Source organism: Centropristis striata, chromosome 20 (genome assembly GCF_030273125.1).
Source record: "Centropristis striata isolate RG_2023a ecotype Rhode Island chromosome 20, C.striata_1.0, whole genome shotgun sequence".
In the NCBI taxonomy this organism is placed as follows: domain Eukaryota; kingdom Metazoa; phylum Chordata; class Actinopteri; order Perciformes; family Serranidae; genus Centropristis; species Centropristis striata.
Window position 1 is genome coordinate 24,298,684 of NC_081536.1, and position 20,200 is coordinate 24,318,883.

Below are 20,200 nucleotides of genomic sequence, written 5' to 3' on the forward strand. Positions count from 1 at the left end.
TTGAAGTTAAATGGATGGTTTGGATTTCTTTTTTGTATGAGGTACTGGTACAGGCAGACAGGAGTACTGGCACAGAAGAAAAGCAATGTATGGGGGCAAAATGCAGAACTTTCTATTTCGGCCACCTAAAAAACAATCAATGTCAGTTTGTATGCTACATTTAGAATACTTTTTCAGCTTTTTTTTTGCCCTCAGACAGACCATCTATGCTCTTTCCAAAGAAATTCCTTTGACAAAAATAGTTTTTTTACCTACCAGAACACAGGAGTTGCTGGTCTACAGCTGCCTCTGTTAGTTTGTTTGTGTTATCGTGTGACTTTGGTGTTTTCAAGAGTTAGTTTGGATCCACCAAAGTCGCACAATAACACCAATTAAAGCAACCAATTAAAGCAGCTGTAGATCAGCAATTCCTGTGATCAAGATTAAGTTATTGTTTCTGTCAATGGAGTCTGGTAGTTTTGAAGAGTCCTCAGTTCCCCTTCAGAAAAAGGTTGTCTTACAGCAAGGTAAAGCAGTAAAACTTTTGAAATATAGCATACACTTCAACTGATATTGATTTTTCTGAGACTAACATACATTGTGCTGCTGCCCCCGACCACAGCAGTACACGCTTCACTATTCCTGCCTGCTTCTCCAAACTGCGGCCTTCCAACTATAGGTAGTATAGGGAGTCTCCTTTAGAAGTGCGTCTGTCAGAGGACACTTCATAATTCAAAATTTCCATCATGACTTAGGCAAAAGTGACAGATCTGCTCCTCTTGCTCACGTTGGTGTCTTTGATTTTCTTCTGCGGTCCTGCACCTCATCAGGGATGTCTCAGTAATGAGCAGGACATCCCAGAAGAGGGCGGAGGCTCAGAACAGCAATTAAACAGCAGTGCAGGGGGAAATTAGGAGGCCTTATTGACACGTCTGATGTTCAAATCCTGAAAACAGGTCTGGGACTAAGAGCCCAGCCGCACACAAAGAGCAGACTAGTAGCCGCAGCTGAAGTACACACTCATACGCTGGCCCTGACCCCTTTAGTCAGTGAATGCTTGAGTGGGCTGAATAATCACCCGCAGAGAAGTTAAAGCAGTGGGTTGTTTACAAAACTACAGGCATCTGTTTGGTTTATATTCTGGTATTTTGTGTGTTTTCTACTTGAAATCATAGCACCTAGTTGAGTTTGCCATATTTTACTCAGATAAATGTCTACAGTTGGTTAATTTGTGTTTATATGATGGTTTTATGTTTGCAGTGAGAGTAAAAAAACCTTGTAATCTAACTTCTGATCAGTTTTCATGTGTACACAGAATCAGCTGAACATATGGGGTCTATGGCAGGCCGTTTTAATAATTATCAGCTTCGTTTGATTGATTGATTTCCAATAAAGATGTTTACGTTACCTTTTGACTTGTAATTCAATTGTCTGGTTATAATTTTACTTCAAGATATCTACAATGTCATTATGACTAGTCAAAACATCAGTAAGAGATATCTCAGTTTTAAAGTAGCTCAAAGTAGCTCCTAATAGTTGCCAAAATCTCAAACAAACATTAACGGCAGTTGCTGTTATGGATATTATTTTTAAAATAATATGAAATAGACAGAGTTTACCATCAAGGAATTTGAGGCAAACGAGAGCTTTGTTCACTAGAGAGTTGTGGTTAAAAAAATGTACATCAAATTATACATATATTTATTTATATATATATATATATATATATATATATATATATGTATAATTTGATGTACATAATATATATGTGTGTGTGTGTGTGTGTGTGTGTGTGTGTGTGTGTGTGTGTGTGTGTAATTAAATGTAAGAGAAAGTTAAAGATTTCTATTCCTAATAACTCATTTGAGATATTAACAAAATCATTTGACTCAAAACTTAATTTCAAGAAACTTCAAAAACCGACAGTATAGATGTATTTCATTGAGGAACCATTTAATTAGATTGTAGATGTATGGAGTTATTTGCACATCCAACTATCTCAGGTGCAGGTGCTTTTGGAAGTAAAGGTGTCTTATGGAAGGAAGATTAATTTTCTGTTTTTGTGTGGTTTGTTTGAGAATCTGATGGATTACAGACATGCTGCTGTTGATTGGGAGACAGTCCAATGGGATAATTACTGTCACACAGAGAAACTGAGAGAAGGTAGTGAGTAGCCACAACATTTGTGATCATTAATTGTGATGCTGTGCAATAGCAATGTGCTGTATCTTCCTTTTCTGAAGAAAAAAAATATGGAACTGAAGAAAAACTAATCATAATCCAGCTGTGGATATCTGAAACTAAATTGTAGATATCTGTAATGAGAAACCCCAAACACAAGAAGTAGTTTTATTCCTTGTTAGTCAAAATATAATTACAGATATCGTGAATTAGAGCTTTGACGAGGCAAAATGGTGCTTTGGATATCAGTAATGAATATCCAGTCAGGCTTTTAAATGTTAAAACGGCGTGCCACGCAGGGTCAGGGTTTAAACTGGTGTTTGATATTTGGAAAAAAGAAAAAGGGATGAAGAGGCGCTGAGGATGAAGACTTGTTTAACTTTAATTTTAACAGAGATGGAGGCTGAGAGTGAGGAAGATGATGATGATGAAGATGATGATGGTAAAAAGGTCAGTGGTGACATCATACGAAGCTGAGGGGCGGTCGCCCTCACTGCTGTCGCCATTTGTTAATGTTTATAAGTGTTTTCATAGTTTTCTTGTTTATTCTTTATGCCATCGTCATTGTTGATCTGTGCTCTCTTTATGCTGTTGTTGTTGTTGTTGTTGTTAACACTGTTTTGCTGCATCTTGCTATCGTTTGTGCTTTTTTTTGTCGCTGCAGTGTGTTGAGTGTTTAGTCCTCTCCCTGTCGTGGTTGTTGTTGTTTATTCTTAATGTGTACTATTGTTGCTATTTTATTTTCTGATCTCCAGTGTTCACAGTGGGCCTGAGCTGTAGCCATACAAGTGATGATGGCTTACTGTTTACTCATTTAATCAGGTTTCAAAGACAAAATGCTAAATTTTCGAATGACGCAGACATTTGCTGCACTCACATGGTCCTAAAATATAAGATGTTTTTCCGATTTTGGCGTGTTCATGAGCTTTGAGTCATAATGTGGAAAAAACATTCATGTTTTTTTATTGCTCAGAGCATTTAAACACCAAAATAATGACAGTTAACCTGACCTGTAATCAGGATTAATGCTATAAATGTTTCTAACTAATATAATATATATAATATATCAGTTACAACCTGTTACTATATTACAAATATACAAAAATATTACAAATATATATATATATAATTATTATTGTTTTCTTTCTTACCATAAACCCAAGATTTACTTTTGATACCAAATAACAATAATAAAAGCAATAATAATGATGCTAATAATAATAATGATAATAAACCCTGCAACCCAGATTGAGATAAGGGGTTTAGGAAAATAATTGAATTATTTATTATTAATATATTATTAATTATTTATTATTATTTAATATTAATTATTATTATAATTAATATTATAATAATAACTTTATTAATATGGCACTTTTTACAACAACATCAAAAATAAAATGAAACAAGAGGAAAATAAAATAAAGCTGCTTTGTCAGAGTTTAGGTTGTCCTCAGCTTGCAGCAGCTAATGTTGCCTCAAGCTGAGATGCGAAGGCTATAGAAGTCTGATAAGACTTCTTTCTAACACCACTTCCCCACATCTATTTCATTTTTTATATGGTAGTCTTCAGTCCCAGCTGACGCTGACTCAAGTTGCATCACTTAAGGCCATTTGTCAGATTTTGTGCAGCTCCCTGTAGAGCCACAACAGCCTTTAGACGTTTTTCTCCCCACATACAGTATACAGTCATAATCCACTAAACCTTTCAACACACTTTGATGAACAGGAAGAGCTCCCTTTTAACTTCACAAAAAATTAGGGGGGAATACAAGAAGAAAGACAATCTGGTTAAACAAAGAAACAACCTGCTGATAAAATGTCTCCTGTGTTCAAACACAGTTCACTGCAGAGAAGAGAAGAGTAGGGTGTAAACAAATGTAAACAATAACAAGAAAAATAGGCCTGCTGTGAAATGTTTTATGAGAGAAAGATGCTGTGTTTGTGTTTGAAAGTGTACATGGATGTCTGTTGGAAGTAGTTTGCTTTTTACTCTTGTTAGTAACTCAGCTCGCTGTCAGATAATGGTGCTGTTTTTCTGCCACTAAGAACTGAAAGTTTGCTGGAGGACAAAAATAACGAAAAATGTGGATCTGTTGAGTCGGTTTCCTCCCAACATTTGCCCCGTACACACAGCAGTAAACCACTTATTACAATAAGTCATGCTTTAATCTAAAAACTATCTAATCCAAACTAATCTTCAAACTTTGTTCCTGTTGTCGTTTATTTCAGGGCTCTGCAGAGCGGGAGGCAGTGGCTACAGAGGAAATGTCAACTCTGGTTAATTACGTCCAACCAACCAAGTTCAACTCATTTGAAGCCTCTAAGAGTAAGAAAAGCAGATCAGCTCAACACTTTGACATTCAGATACAAACTCATAAATGTTGTGAAAACGTAATAAAAACAGAATGCAAGGATTTGCAAATCCCTTTTTAAACCTACACTGAATTGAACACAGCACAAAGACAATATATCTAAGAGTAAATATGTAAACTCATTCTCTATTTGATGCATTCTGTTTTGATTTACACTTTTTGTGGAATCAGGGTTGTATATTTTTCTCGCTGCAAGACAATTCTTGGACAAGTACTCCCACGAAGCTGGAAAATCCTTCAATTTCTTTCCCTGCCTCAGTTCTATCTGCACAAGGATCAACATGTCATGTTGGAAAATTACAATGATAGAGCAGCAGTTTCTCTGTCATTGATCTCATTGTTTCTTGAGAATAAGTTATCTGATGTGTCATTTTGACCTTTATCATGTTTTGGGGACACAACAGGTGACATTTCCAAAGTTTGTTATTTACATTAAAGTATTTGGGGTTTTTTACAGAAGGAAGTCTCCTTTTATCATTTCATAAATAGGTAATATACTGTCAAAAGCCATAAAAAATATTTTTGTCATGTTTTTTGGAACAAAATATTATATAAATCAGGGTATGAATAATATATAGACAACCCCCTCTGTAAAAACCTTCAGAATATAGTTAGTAATAAAACGTGTCAGTTTGTTGTCTGTAAGTGGATCTGAAGTTGAGATTTATGGCTCAGGATGAATCATTTTGAGAAAATGGCCTTTAAAGATGTCATACATTCTTAATGGAAATGACTATTTGAAGTACACAAAATATTTAATCTAATTCACAGCAACAACAATATAGAACATGTAAAATACATGATATTGTGCAGGAGAGTGGAGAGCTTAACGATGATGTGATGACGAGGTTTAGACTATGTTGTGGAACTACACAATGCAATAGAACACAAATTTTTAGTGATTTTGGGAGAAATCTGCAAGATATAGTAGATTATACAGCTAAATGTTTGTTTTGTATGGCTTGAGGAAAGAAATAGCCCAAAACCTCCAAATTGACCAGTGCATGAAAAAAAAGTGTTTTTGCCTGTAACCACAGAAGCATAAAACTGCAGCAAATTATTAATTTATATGCACAAGAATGTGGGAATCGTGTTGAAACCAAGATAATTGCTGCATGTTTCTTTGTGTGTGTGGGTGTGTGTGTGTGTGTGTGTGTGTGTGTGTGTGTGTGTAGAGGCAGCCCGCTGTTACCACATGTCGTCTTTTGTGGAGACCAAAGCTTTGGAGCACCTCACAAAGTCACCAGTGGAGTTTGTGGAGTATCCTTGGCAACAGTTACACCACACCATGGCAACCGCTTCTATACTTTGTGTTCCTTTTTCCTCTTTTGATGCTTTTTTTATTTCTTCTTTTTTTTGGAAGCTTCAAAAGTGTGTCTCAGTCACTGAGCCACTTTTAGTTTTAAATTGAATTTCAGTAACAGCAGTATTATCTTTGAAATGCCAGTTTGTGCAAGGTACAACACATTTTAGTTGAATATATATGATCATGTAACAAGTGTAGAACATCAACAAACATCTGACATTATTTACATTTACATTCAATGTTAGGATTAGATAGATAGATTACTTTATTCATCCCTGAAGGGAAATTCGGTAAATTAATATCTTTTTGTACATGTGTACGAAAGATGTCTTTGTATTTTTTGATTTTTCAGTATCAGGCAAGTGTTTGGCATGACATGGGGGTAGAATATTAATCAACTAACTTTATATAGTTCTTAACCCTGCAATAACCAGATATAATAAATCCCAGTTGAGTCGTATCTATCCAAAAGGGACAAGAGTTGACTCGTCCAACTTCATGCCTCAACTGTTTTGGAACGCTGGCTGTCAGCTCGTGGCTCTCAACTACCAAACTATTGGTGAGTGTGAAAGTCAACATGATTCAACATTTTTATACCTTGTGACCTCTTAAATTAAAGCCTCTTAAAAAGTTGCATGTGCAGGTTGTCACCAGTTCAACTGTTATTCTCCCTTCACAGATGTTTTAGAGGGATAAAGACATAACATTCTCCACTAATTCAAAAGAAAAGTTGATAAATGCTTCATCTTGTGACCCTTTGGTTTATTTAAGGTATCTAGTACTTGATGCATCAAGTTTTTATGTACACAGTCTATATCTTCTTCTTCTTCTTCTTCTTCTTCTTCTTCCTCTTCTTCATCTTCTTCTTCTTCTTCTTCTTCTTCTTTCGACATTTTCCCATTTGGGATTGCCACAGTGGATCATCCTCTTCCAATTTGGGATATGCATCTTGTAATTGGCAAAAGTTTTACACCGGATGCCCTTCCTGACGCAACCCTTATCGAGGCTTGGGACCGGCACTGATGCTACACCGGCATGTCTCATCAGAGGCTAGATGTACACTGTATAATGTTTTTTGGGGGTTTTTTTTAACCAATGAACCAGAATTGTTTCATTGTAGTTGTAATTTCAATTCAATGCAACCAGGAGAGCGTCATATTCATCTAAGCCTTGGAAATCTGCAAGTCGGATAAAAGTGGTAAAAATTAAAAGGACCCTGGTACACTGTTTGTGTGCTACAACTTGTGACTTTGCATTTTTTTTAGCAGGAGTGCAACATCTCACCTTAACTTTGTGGCCCTGAAGTTAATATCAGCTTCTTGTTCTAGATTTGTCCATGCAGCTGAATCTCTTCATGTTCGAGTACAACGGTCGGAGCGGCTACAGACTGAAGCCAGAGTTCATGAGACGTCCAGACAAACACTTTGACCCGTTCACAGAGAACACAGTGGATGGCATCGTAGCCAACACCCTCTCTGTGAAGGTACTTTCCTTTTGTTAAAGCATCTCTGTGTTTGATTTAATGTGATAATAATATCTTACAACTTGATGTCATACTGACTGTCTTCCATGTTTCCTTGCTCTGCAGGTGATTTCAGGCCAGTTTCTGACTGAACGACGGGTGGGTGTGTATGTGGAGGTCGACATGTTTGGGCTTCCTGCCGACACCAGGAGGAAAGCTCTGAAGACCAAAACCTCCCAGAACAACAATGCCATCAACCCGGTGTGGGACGAGGAGCCGATCGTCTTCAAAAAGGTGAGACGCAGCAGAGAAACAGGAGGGAATCTCATCTTTTACCACCATTCTCCCATCTGTCTGTTAATAATGTGACTTCACTCTCTGACAGGTGATTCTTCCGACTCTGGCCTCTCTGAGAATCGCTGCTTTTGAGGAAGGAGGGAAGTTTATTGGTCATCGGATTATTCCAGTGTCTGCCATCAGACCAGGTAGTTATTTAAGTCACATTTATCCAAACCCTTATATCCCTAATATTCTCTCTGTCTGCTGTGAAACGTTATAGTAGTTACCTGTGAGATTCACAGGAAATCCTGGAGGGAATTTCTTTCAACAAATTAAGGATTAACCCTCTGGAGTCCATGAATTTATTGAAAATACACATGTTTTACTTACAGTAATAACTTTATTTATATATGATATGTAGACAAGCTGAGAAAGCCAGTTGAAAGTTCAATCATAGGAGCTTTCACAGTGTGCCATTTATGTTTCTAGACCATTTTTAAAATGTGAATTTTCTTTCTACAATGAAAATTATTACTATTTTTAATTTACATGCAAATAGACTGTTTTGTAGTTTTATTTTTTATTTTTTTCTGCTGTTTTTGTGTATATAAATAATTTTTAAAAAATGGTAATGGTAAATTTCCATAGACACCTTTGTCTTTTGTTTGTATTTTCGGTTCCTGGTAGCTTTATACTTTTTTAATCAAAATAAAATGAAAAATCAGACTGATAGCCAAATTTGTGTCGATAAAAAGGAGCCATGCATGTGATGTAAGGACAGACTGAAAGATGCTAAACAGAGAGAGAAATGAATATATAGGAAGTTGACAAATTTGAACCAAAATCTCCTGGACTTCAAGGGTTTAACTGATTAGAGTTTGGTGTCGAAAGGTCAAATGTTAAGGTCACTGTGAACTGCATTCATCCTATTCTTGTGAATGTGACATCTCTGGAACGCCTGCAACATTTCTTCAAATTTAGCACAAACATCCACTTAGACTGAAAGATGAACTGAGGACAAAGGTCAATGCAACTGTGACCCCACAAAATACATTTGTAGCCATAACTCTAGAATTAATACGCTTATTATGACAAAATGTTGAATATACATCTAAAAGGACAATGACGACATTTTATATTCAAAAGTTTAAGTTCACCTTCACTGTAATGTCATAATATTCTGCAAACACACACAATTTTGTGGCCATTGTTCAACGCCAGAGCTCAGGAACACCTCAAGGAACAGAAGGATAGACTATTGGTTGAATACTTTGTGTTGCCCACCTTAAAACTGTGGTAACTGTATAGATCTTTTGAGTTACCAGGATGAAGATGTGTCCACATTTGAAAATGTGTAGTTTCTTTGCAGCAACATCCACATTTTCAGTCTTCTGTCATGGCTCTATGAGTCTGGACAGACGTGATGTAAACTGAAACTTGACTGGTTTGTGGAAGCATTCAACTGCAAGGAGGTAACTCTAGTTGATCCAGTCAGTGTGGTGTCTTTAACTAGTTGTGTCATTAAAGTTTTTATAAGTTTCACTCTTTTTCCCTGCCCTATATCCAATTTGTCTTAACATGTAAATGTCAGCAACTTTCAATATTAATAGATGCATTTTAATTTCCTTTTGCCTTTAATACCTGTGTCCACAAATCTGTTTGTCACCTTATTTAACAATTGCCAGTCTTTTCTACTTACCTTACCTCCCGGGAGACACCAGGCTCCCACTGTTTTCAAAAGCCCATTAAAACACTTTGTTCAGACATGCTGCTGCTTTGAAAATGTCATTCACCAATTCACCAATGGAAATTACTGTTGATTTAGATTTTCCTTCAAATTCTAACTGATGACTGCATCTCTCAATGTCTCTCTCTCTGTCTGTTTTCTAACGTTCCTGCCAGATTCCTACATTACTGTTCACCTCAAATAACCCAAATGATGTAACTTCACACTCTGTGTTGGTTTATGTTTGCTTTAGGTTATCGTTACATCAGCTTGAGGAATGAGAAGAACCAGTCTCTGATTCTGCCGGCTGTGTTTGTCTACATCGAAGTCAAAGATTACGTCCCAGACACCTTTGCAGGTACGACTTTCTGTCATGACAAAACTTTCCCCTTAACCTCCACTTCAGTCTTTGACCTGATATTACAGAAATGAATGGCTGCATTCCTGGTTTATCCATTATTTTCTCTAAACAAAACATGTTAAACTTGAGATTTAGTGAAAACACTCAAGTACAAGTACCTCAAAATTCTATTAATGTGCAGTTCTCATGTAAATGCACTTCTACCACTGCTTTATACTTTCAGTCTCCATCCATTTTACTCTAAATTGGACCATAATTTACCAAATGAACATCATGCTGATTTGAAGAAGACTTAAAACTAACAACTGAGACCATAATCTCAGTAAGAAAAATTTAACTGACTTAAATAAATCATGTACAAAGAAAAGTCAATTTTAACTGGACTTCTATAGAATTTGACTCCTTTTTGCTACTGGTGGAGTTTCCCCCTGCTGGCCATTACAAATAATGCATGTTTAAGGAACCAGGAGGCTACGTCCTCTTCTTTTAAACTGTTTTTTAAATATATTACCTCTGCAGATGTGATCGAGGCTTTGTCCAACCCTATCCGATATGTAAACCTTCTGGAGCAGAGGTCCAAACAGCTGGCAGCTCTGACTCTAGAGGACATCGAGGAGGACAAGCAGACTGAAGTCAGCCCTGTTTTTTTCAGATTTTCTGTCTTTGTCTTGAAAGCAGAAGATTGTGGTTGTAACCCTGTTGGTTGTTATGATTCAGGATGAGGTGGACAGCTGTGCAGAGCGTAAGAACGACCTGAAATCAGCTCCGCTGGAGAACGGGCTCAGCCCCGCCCCTGGCCCTGCAGGCCACACCCCCATCGCCACAACGCCCAAAGCCTCCGCAGCCAATCAGCAAACAGTTACGACAGGTAGCAACCATCTGCAAACACAGACACACCCATTCAAATATTACTTAAAGTGCATCTTAAATATGCTAATATTCATCATATAACCTCTCTTACAAAAAGTATAGCTGATTTTATTGTTATTGATGTTTATTATGTTTTCTTTGCATTTTAGAAGCAGCCAAACCAGCAGCAAAGAGTGAAGATCTGGTTTTAAGTGTCTTGATAGGTCAGTTTTTTACATGTTGCCTTCTAATCTAATAATTTTAGAAATTCTAGGTATGCAACCAATTAGTAATAATCATTTAATAAAATTAAATAAAACAGAATGTATTTATTTATTCATTCAATTATGCATTTATTTATTTAATTATTTGTGATTTATTTTTTCATTAGGTCCTTTGTTATGTTTTATTCTGTTAAAATGGAAAAAATGTGTATGTATATATGTATATACATATATACATATATATATATATATATATATATATATATATATGTAGGTATATATGTGTGTGTGTGTGTGTGTGTGTGTGTGTGTGTGTGTGTGTCTGTCTGTGTATATCGATAGAAATGAGCTTTAAGAATTGTGACAATAGTATAAAGCATATTTGTCTTTAAGATATAGATGTGTCTGCACTTAAAATTATAATGTCTCCCAAGCTTCAACAGAAAGAACAGAGACAGAAAGAAAAAAACAGCAGAGGAAGCCGTTAGAGTTTTATTAAAATATGCTGTGTGATCACTTGTGGTAACAGATGTCCCAGTGTGCGCCTTGGAGAGTCTGCAGCAGTCAAAGGTTTACCAGAAGGAGCAGAGACGTCAGTTTAAAGAGCTGAAAGAGTTGGTGAGGAGGCACCAGAAGAAAACCTCCGAGCTCCTCCGAGAGATCAACAACAAGTACAAGAAGGTGACCAGACAGTGCAGCAAGAGCAGGTACACACAAATTATCTCCTTCTCTCCACACTTTAACATCGAGTGAAAAAGATGTCACTTTCTTGTTCAGTATGCAGTGAGATATACTTAATTATTGTAATATCAAAGTGTGCAACTTGTTCTTTATTTACGTGTATGCGTTCATCAGGAATTCGTGTTCGGACAGTGAGAAAGACGAGCGCCTGCAGCAGCTGAGAGACGAGCAGGAGCAGCAGCTTCTGGCTCTGAGGCAGGAACAGTACTACAGTCAGAAATATCTACAGAGAGAGCATATCAAAATGGTAAAAACACCTGAACACTAGTATAAGTATTTAGATTAATTATTTCAAAGTTCCCTTTCTGTTCCAGGCGTTTTTTCTTGTCTTGTGAAGGTTAAAACAAAACCCCAAAAAACACAAAATTCTGAAAAAAAAGTTATTTGAAGATGAACATAGCACAATATAATTAACAAAAACGAAATTTTATTGAGATTATGTGCTGTAAGGTTATACAGGATGTTATAGGCTATATAGGGTTTTATGACATGCAAAAAATAGCATCAAATTGTGATTTTTGTGTGTGTTTTTTTAGTCATTTTTGCATTTCATTTTAATTGAAAAAAATATAAAAATGATGATTTAATTTTAGCTGGGGTTTCTAAACAAGCATTTTCCCTGTCATCTAAATATGATTTGTAGGCCGGATCATCTCTGTAAACACCACAGTAATTTATTTATAATGGTACATTATGACACATTTTACATTAATCACAAATTACAACTTGTGTGATAAGGATTTTGAACTTAAGCCTTAAGGTCTCAAGGTTCTGTTGTTATTCATTCTACATTCTCAGTCTGTGTTATACTGGCCTACTATGCTTTGAGCCTGAATGTAAAAAGTGAACAGTAGTTTCTGTTTCCTCCAGCTGTCAGAGCGACTGAGTATTCTGGCTGAGGAGAGTCACAACACCCAGATGAAGAAACTCAAAGACATCTGTGACAAGTGAGTTACAGCTCTAGAAAGAAAATGACAGAATATGGTGTTTTAACCTTTCTGTGGCAAATTACACAAAAAAAACATTGTTAAGGCCTGCTTTCATCTGATTTTAGAAATGTCATTTTCACATTTAAGTTAGTTTTTATACTCTGTTTGTATGCATAGTATTGATAAGGTCTGCTTTTACTACAAGAGGTTTCCTTTTTTTTAAATCTGTTGATGCTCTGTCTTTGATATTTTGATATGATAATTTTAGAGTCAGCCAGTGAGCATCTCTTGCTCTGTAACACTGTTTGAGACCACTACCTGCTGCAGATAAACCCATTCTCAACACCAAAATGAACATTTCAAACCACTTTTTCAGTTTATTTTTCCCCGAACCATAACCCACTCTGAGGTTTTTTCTGCTGCCGTAGGGAGAAAAAAGAGTTGAAGCGACTGATGGATCGAAGGAGAACAGAGAAGATCAACCAAGCGAAGACCAAAGAGAAACATCTGGCTGAAGAGTACGATCCATTAACACACACACACACACACAGCATTAACAATGTACAGCCCCTAACCCTAGATACCGGCTGTAGCTCTCTTATCTTCTTCATGCACTGATCCATGCAGCTGGTCTTGTCAGAAGAGAAAAATGTTTAGCTGAAACTCATCAGACTGTGTGTGTTCCCAGGGAGAAGATTGAGATCAATAAGTCCTACGTCAATGAAGTCGTCCAGAACATAAAACGGGTGAGCGGCGGGTGAAGAATCTGGGTTACAGGATTTTTCTTCTATAGTCTGAAAACTGCAGAGACTATGATGAAAATTTTTAAGTTTGTATCACTGTGTCTGTGTCTCGCCGTAGCCGAGTTTCTCTGCAGTTATGAAACACTTCATAAGACTCTTTGACTGTCTGTCTGTGTTTCTGTCTGCAGCTTGAAGAGACTCAGACGAAGCGACATGATCAGCTGGTGGAGCAGCACAATGAGCTCATGCAGGAGATACAAGACATGAAACCAAAGGTGAAGTACTAATTGTCTTTCTCTTCTAATTGTCTGTTTTTATTTCTTTATTTCTTGTCTTACTTACGTGTCATAACCTACCAGATGGTTTGTTACACTGAACCACCTGAGAAACTGTCACTGGTAACTGTTTAAAACAAAAGGCAGGCATTACAAAATATACCTGGCAGGTGATTGGTGAACCATCTGCCTATCATGTCACACACAGAGAAGAAAAGCAGAAGCCTTTAGTGCTGTTCTCTTCTTTTAACGAAGAAATACTTTACAGTTCTGATATAACTGATGCCATTTTAGGATATACGCTAACCTCTTCATGAGCAACCGCCATTATTGTTTCAGTGCCTTTCTGTGTCATCACACATCCAAACCAGAACTACTCTATTACAAGAAGATGAAGCATTCCAACTTGTGCCAATTGTATGAAATCATATTCACTCTCTTTTTCTTAACCCTTTGATGCACAACATATAAACACCTTCTAATGCACAACATGAGTAAGAAATGACCCACATTCATTTCCCATGTTATTTCATGTTGGCTGTGTGTTTAAAAATCGCTTTTCTTTTTTCATTACAATAGATCTTTATAGCCATTTTTCCTTTCATACATTATGAAAAAAGTTGTTTTTGTATTATTACATCAAGTTAACACACACGGGTCAAAAATGACCTTGTGCATTAGAAGCAAAAAGTAATAAACTAAAGCAAAAAATTAGGACGTATGATGATCAAAAACAAGTTAACTGGGGAAAACCTGGAATACTGAATGATGAAATTAATCTATTGCAAAAATACAGAATATAAAAACTTAGTCGGGTCACTAGACCCATGTTGTGCATCAAAGGGTTAAGGGAGAGTGGTCTCCCTCCTTCTTGAAAGTGTTTTGAATGCAAAGAATGATTATATTGTATTGGATGTTATTCTGTTTTTTATTGTTCCTTATACATTTTTATATTTTTTTGCAAACATCAGATACAGCTGACAGAACCTCCTCATTGTAATTGCACAAGTACAACGAAATTGAGGTAGAAGGTCTCAAATTCAATGCAATTTCTACATAAAACAAAAAAAGCATGTTTAGCATTACAAAAATCTGTAAGGTAGGATGTTCGTACAGTCTTTACACAGTTTGGCTCAGGCTGTCTGTTATCGCAAGATTTTGGTTAAAGATACTATATAGCACTATATTTGTTGCCAGAACTCGCAAGAGTTGAAAAAAGGTCATTTTCTCGTGATTTGTCTGTCTGAAAATGCTATTTTTGTGTCAAGTGTTCAGAAGGGGTATGGCCTGTGAAAATTGGGTTCAATATTTAATTTGGTGACACTGGAGCAAAGAAATCAGTCACAATCTGAGCTCACTTTCATTCCTCCAATTGGAATCAATAGAACTGCAGCTAGTCTCCTAAAGGGGCGTGGCAGTAACTAACCCCATATGACAAAGATACAGGAACTGACTGGACAGTGACAGTCTTGCTTCTAAACCGTGTCTGCCTAAACCATCCGTACCTGCCAGTAGCTGCAAATCGGACTCTGATCGGTCAGAACCTCCAGTTGTTTGACTCAAACGCACAATTTGGAGCCTGACAACATGGATTTGCAATCTCGTGATCCTGCAAGAATCTAGCTGCCATGGAAGGTATTCAGTGTAATTCACTTCCTACCATTCTGTATAGTTCACAAAGCAAAATTGTCTTGTCTTTGGGGCTCCAAGCTGCTGCAGTCTGACGCTCCACACCCACACAGTTTGGGATCATTGCTGACGTCAACGCGGGGCGTTTGAGTGATGTAACATGCCCTCTGGAAGCCATATTGGAGCCGTTCAACATGTTGGCAGCAATGGCCGGCAACAGCTGGTTGCATCTCTCAATGTACGACCCATCTGTCTCAACAGCAGGAAGTAAACAAGGGACATTTCTGGGTTGTTTTTGATTTGAGTCTTCACCAAGATATTTCACTGATATGGGTTTATATAATCTCTAGTATGTCGGCTAATTTGGCCGTTTTTTAATCCTTCTCATCCCGCCTGTATAAACCACTTTCTACCTTTACAAGACCACTTTGACTTTGACTTACTGGGTCAACATTTTGAACCCCCAAAAAACTAAATATCCGATTTTGAAAATTATGTTTTTGTACTTTCAAAACACAATCATGCTCAAAGAAGAATTTTAAATCTTGCAAATGTGAACACAGGTTGCAGATATAACATATAAGAGGCAAAAGTGAAATAGATTTAGCAAATTAATAACGATTTTCATGAAGGTTGTGACTTTAACCTCCACTGAACAGATTAAAACCTTCTGCTTATCACTCAACATAGATCTGATGTAACCTTATTCACATTAATTCACAAAACAAACAGAAATGTCATATTTCCATGCAGTTTTTCCAGTGTTTGAGGTTCAAGTGTATTTTTTTTAAATTACGTGATCTTGTTGTGTCCTGTTCTTATGCAATTATATATTGGTTATCACCAGCTGAACAAGCTTATATTAATCTCATAACAGTAGTGGATGGAGAGCATTCATTCTCTAGGAATTGTGATTAAAATTTGCTATACATTTGGATGGAAACCTTACTTATGTCCATCATAATTCTGGTGTTTCGGCAGCTGCAAGCGGCCGTGGAGGCAGAGTTTCAGGAGAAGTTCCAGTGTTTGCCTGGAGAGATTCAAGACTTCCTGCAGGACAGGAAGACGGAGGTCAGAGGTCACAGCAAGTCCCGATCATCGACCCCACATGATACTCTGTCAGAGGAGGACTGAAGGAGAAGAAAGAAAAATGTGCCCGAGAAGAATCACAAAGAAAGAAAGTCAGAAGGATCAAAACACAAGGAAGTAAGAAGGGAAACTCTGATGTAGATGTCAAGATTGTAAAGACTGTTACTTTTCTTTTCAATGGAAGAATGCTTTAATGATTTGTTTTATATTTACATTTCAAGCATGCACTTTGCTGTAATTCAGCGTTTAATCAGATCACATTTAGTCTTGATTTACTGTCATGTGTTGCTTTGACAGACAACTGAAACCCAACAGTTTGTACTGCATGACAACCCTATCTATCTATCTATCTATCTATCTATCTATCTATCTATCTATCTATCTATCCAGTTTGTCCAGTGAACATACTATTTTATATGCTACAATGGTCAGAATCAAAAACTGCAATAACAATAATACACTTGGAAAGAGCAGCTGGAAGTTTTCTTACTTTGCTCACAGGCACCTCAGTGGTTGTGGTCGGATTTATCCACCACATCTTGCTCGTCTAAAATTTAAAAAATGTTGCATATTATAACAACACAGGAAGATGTAAACAGCAGCACAACATAAAACACACATACCATAGCATAATGTGAATACTGTATATTTTAATATTAATACTGTATACTTTTCAGGATATGGGAAAACACACACACATACAGTGACTTTTTAAGGTCATGGTTTTATGTTACATCAGTTCATTCTCATGTTGTAATATTTCAGAAAAGTATATTATCACACATTTTTTAGGGGATGATGATTTGATTGTTAATCTGTATAACAACAAGGACATTAAAGCTGGAGCGCAGGACTTTTATATACACACAAACAAGTTCACACAAAGATGATAAAGTCTTTCGCCACCATAACATTTTTGCAGTATGCTGGATTTGTAGTGTCTGTGGTGACATGTCTGTGTTGGCACATCGAAACACAAGTTGGTGTAAAATAATAGAACAGTACTCCCTAAAAAACCTGCCTGTTTGCACAAGAAGATCTGAAGCGGTGCAAGGGGGATGGTGTGTTTGTGTAATTACTCTACCTGCCAGAGAGGGGAGACAAACGTTCTGCACTGCAGCTTTAAAAAGGACGAAGCCCGAATATTCAGAAAAGTGATGAGTTGAGACACTTGATTTTGAGAGAGGAAATATTGTGATGAGTTGAATGTGAGAGCAGCAGGGAAAGAAAAAGGCTCAGTTAAAAAACTATCTCTACTTTGTGTTTTACAGGATTTATGCTACATTATCACTTCATCATTTATGAGTCCTTAAATAACAGAGATGTGGACTTGAGTCACCTTTTTAATGACTTGCAGCTTGATTTGACAGAAAATAAATGACTTGAGACTTGACTTGTAAAATTATGACTTGAATGACTGTGTTCTTCTAATGTTTTCAGTTTAAATATTTAATATTAGAAATGTCCGATGTCTGTGTAACGTTACCCATTACTACAACATCAAACTTTGTTTGGCATTTGAAAATCAACTCAAAACAACAACTTTCTCTGAGATAACGTTGCCAGACACATTAGAATAAAATCTTGGCATATTAATGTTACATTTCTGAAAACTACGCAAACGTTGAAACCCAATCTCTAAATTAAATACACTTTATTGTTGATCCTAATTTAGAATATTTGCCTCATTTAATCCTGTATTGAATGGTTGTTACCAATTACGTTTTATGTTGTGTCTTGACTTGGGACTTGCCTTAACAAATTGCCTCAGTTTGACTTAATTTAACTTGTGACTTGACTTGAGACAAAATGACTTGGGACTTGTTTTTGACTTAATGATTTGAGTCACATGTCTGTCAAATAGTTTGATTATGCACTTATTCATTTATTGATGTATTCATTTATTTATTTATTTAATTATTTATTCATGAAATTGGATCACAATAGCAATTTCTGTTAAATTATTAGAAAAATATATAATAGCATGACTGTTAGCCATAAAAGACATTAATGGACTTTTTTTTTTATTGGACATTTTGTAGTGAAGGGAAAGGATTTGCAGAGAAAGATTATGGGATAAGTACAATATTCTTGCAAATGTTTTAGTTTTCTGAGCAGCAGCAACAGCAGCAGCAGCAGCATCCCATCAGTTCCCCCAAACCGACTCACAGCTGGATGTCCTGTTAGATGTGAAAGAGCCTTCAAAGTCTGCTGCCACTGCATGATTTATTTGTTTTGACGTGAAAGTTGTTTTCACATAGTTATCATTCTGATGATCTATTTATTTATTTATCGTTATTTTTATGATAATTAAGGATCAAGGATGTAACAATTTATAAAGCTGTTGAAGTTATTTCAGAGTGCAAAGTCTACCTTTTTGTAAAAATGTAAAATGAATGGAGCTCGTCACTCTTTGTACAGTGATCTTCCAGAAAAATATTTGTTGGGACACTTTCCATGTTCTGCTTTTTATTCTGGACTAAGGCTTCAGCTGTGTTCAACAACCTTTTTGCAGGGAACCGTTTCTTCAAATTTAAAGGGATAGTTCTTATCTATTGAGGCGGGGTTGTTTGAAGTACTTTTGCATGTTCAGTGTTCAGAAAGAGGTCGAGAGGGATGACAGAAGCTAAGCAATGTACTGCTCAAGATCATTGAGACACATAAAGAAATCAATATCAGTTCAAGTGTAAGCTATATTAAAAATATTTTTCCTGTTTTAACTTGCCATCAGACACAACAGATCAGATATGTCTATAATATATCTATGCTTTCTGCTCAGCCACCAGACTCTTTTGACAAAAACAGTAATTTAACCTCAAAAAACACAGGAGTTGCTGGTCTACAGCTGCCTCTATTGGTTAGTTTGTATTAGTTGAGTTATTTGGATGGAATGAGTTATTGTGTGAGTTTGATGTTTTGAAGAGTTTGTTCAGGTTCACCAAAGGCACACAATGACACAAATATACTAACCAAACGAGGCAGCTGTAGACCAGCAACTCCTGTGTTCTGTGAGGTAAAATGACTGTTTTTGTCAATGGAGTCTGGTGGCTTTGAAGAAAGCACAACAGCCTCAGTTCCCCTTCAGAAAGGGTTGTCTGGAAGCATGATAAAGGGGTTATAAGTGTACGCTAGTCCAACACTTTTTGACAGGGAACTAAAGCTGTCAAGCTATCTCCAACACCACCAGACTCCTTTGGCAAAAACAATAAATTTGCCTTGTATCTACTGGTATTTATCACATCTATCCGACCTACTATATTAGATGTTACAATGGTCAGAATCACAAATCGCAATTAATCACTTAGAAAGAGAAGCTGGGGGTTATTTTACTTTGCTCAAGGCTACTTCGGTGGTGATAATGAGGGAGACTTTTCTCCACCCAGATTTATCCACCACATCTTGCCAATCTAAAATTCAGATAATAAAACAACAAAAGGATTTTATCCACTTAAAGTATACACTTTATTTAGGATATTTTCACCACTTTGCCTTGCACTTTCAGACAGCACTTTTTGGCATAGAAGTAAAGCCATTACGCTGTCTCCAAAGCCACCACACTCCATTAAAACATTTAAAAAAAACAGCAATTTTACCTCGCAGAACACAGGACTTGCTGATCAACAGCTGCCTTGATTGGAATAGAAAGTTAGATAAGTTTGTTGGTGTTATTTTGTGACTTTGGTGAATCTGAACTTACCCTTTAAAAAACCAAAGTCACACAATGCCACAAAACAACAAAACAATCTAGACAGCAGTAGACCAGCAACACCTGTGTTCTGCAACGTAAAATTGCTGTTTTTGTAAAAAAGAGTCTGGTGGCTTTGAAGAGAGCAGGGATGGATGTAAAGACTTAAGTTCCCTGTTGGAGGGGCTGAAAATATTCTAAATTTATACACTCAAACTGATATTATTTATTCAAGTGGCTCCCATATGTTTTGCTACTGCCGGTCACATTTTCTGTAGATTATAAACTGATTATGGATAAGTGCCTCATGCAACCCCACTTCAAATATCTAAACTGTCCCTTTAAGCCACTGTCGATTAAGATGAAA

The 20,200-nt window shown here is 36.6% G+C and overlaps 1 protein-coding gene across 1 annotated transcript in view; it reads left to right on the plus strand.

The window, feature by feature from the left end:
- LOC131993191 (1-phosphatidylinositol 4,5-bisphosphate phosphodiesterase beta-1) overlaps positions 1-18,602 on the plus strand; it is a 38,373-nt gene extending 19,771 nt beyond the window's left edge. The window contains exons 15-32 of the mRNA XM_059358974.1: positions 2,555-2,610; positions 4,393-4,489; positions 5,711-5,795; positions 6,276-6,400; positions 7,170-7,324; positions 7,430-7,597; positions 7,689-7,788; positions 9,562-9,666; positions 10,189-10,301; positions 10,387-10,537; positions 10,689-10,742; positions 11,272-11,449; positions 11,598-11,730; positions 12,354-12,430; positions 12,841-12,930; positions 13,101-13,158; positions 13,344-13,430; positions 16,041-18,602. Coding sequence (XP_059214957.1) covers positions 2,555-2,610; positions 4,393-4,489; positions 5,711-5,795; positions 6,276-6,400; positions 7,170-7,324; positions 7,430-7,597; positions 7,689-7,788; positions 9,562-9,666; positions 10,189-10,301; positions 10,387-10,537; positions 10,689-10,742; positions 11,272-11,449; positions 11,598-11,730; positions 12,354-12,430; positions 12,841-12,930; positions 13,101-13,158; positions 13,344-13,430; positions 16,041-16,193 — 1,985 coding nt within the window. The 3' untranslated portion in view covers positions 16,194-18,602. The remainder of the gene's footprint in view (positions 1-2,554; positions 2,611-4,392; positions 4,490-5,710; positions 5,796-6,275; positions 6,401-7,169; positions 7,325-7,429; positions 7,598-7,688; positions 7,789-9,561; positions 9,667-10,188; positions 10,302-10,386; positions 10,538-10,688; positions 10,743-11,271; positions 11,450-11,597; positions 11,731-12,353; positions 12,431-12,840; positions 12,931-13,100; positions 13,159-13,343; positions 13,431-16,040) is intronic.
- Positions 18,603-20,200: the final 1,598 nt, after the last annotated feature.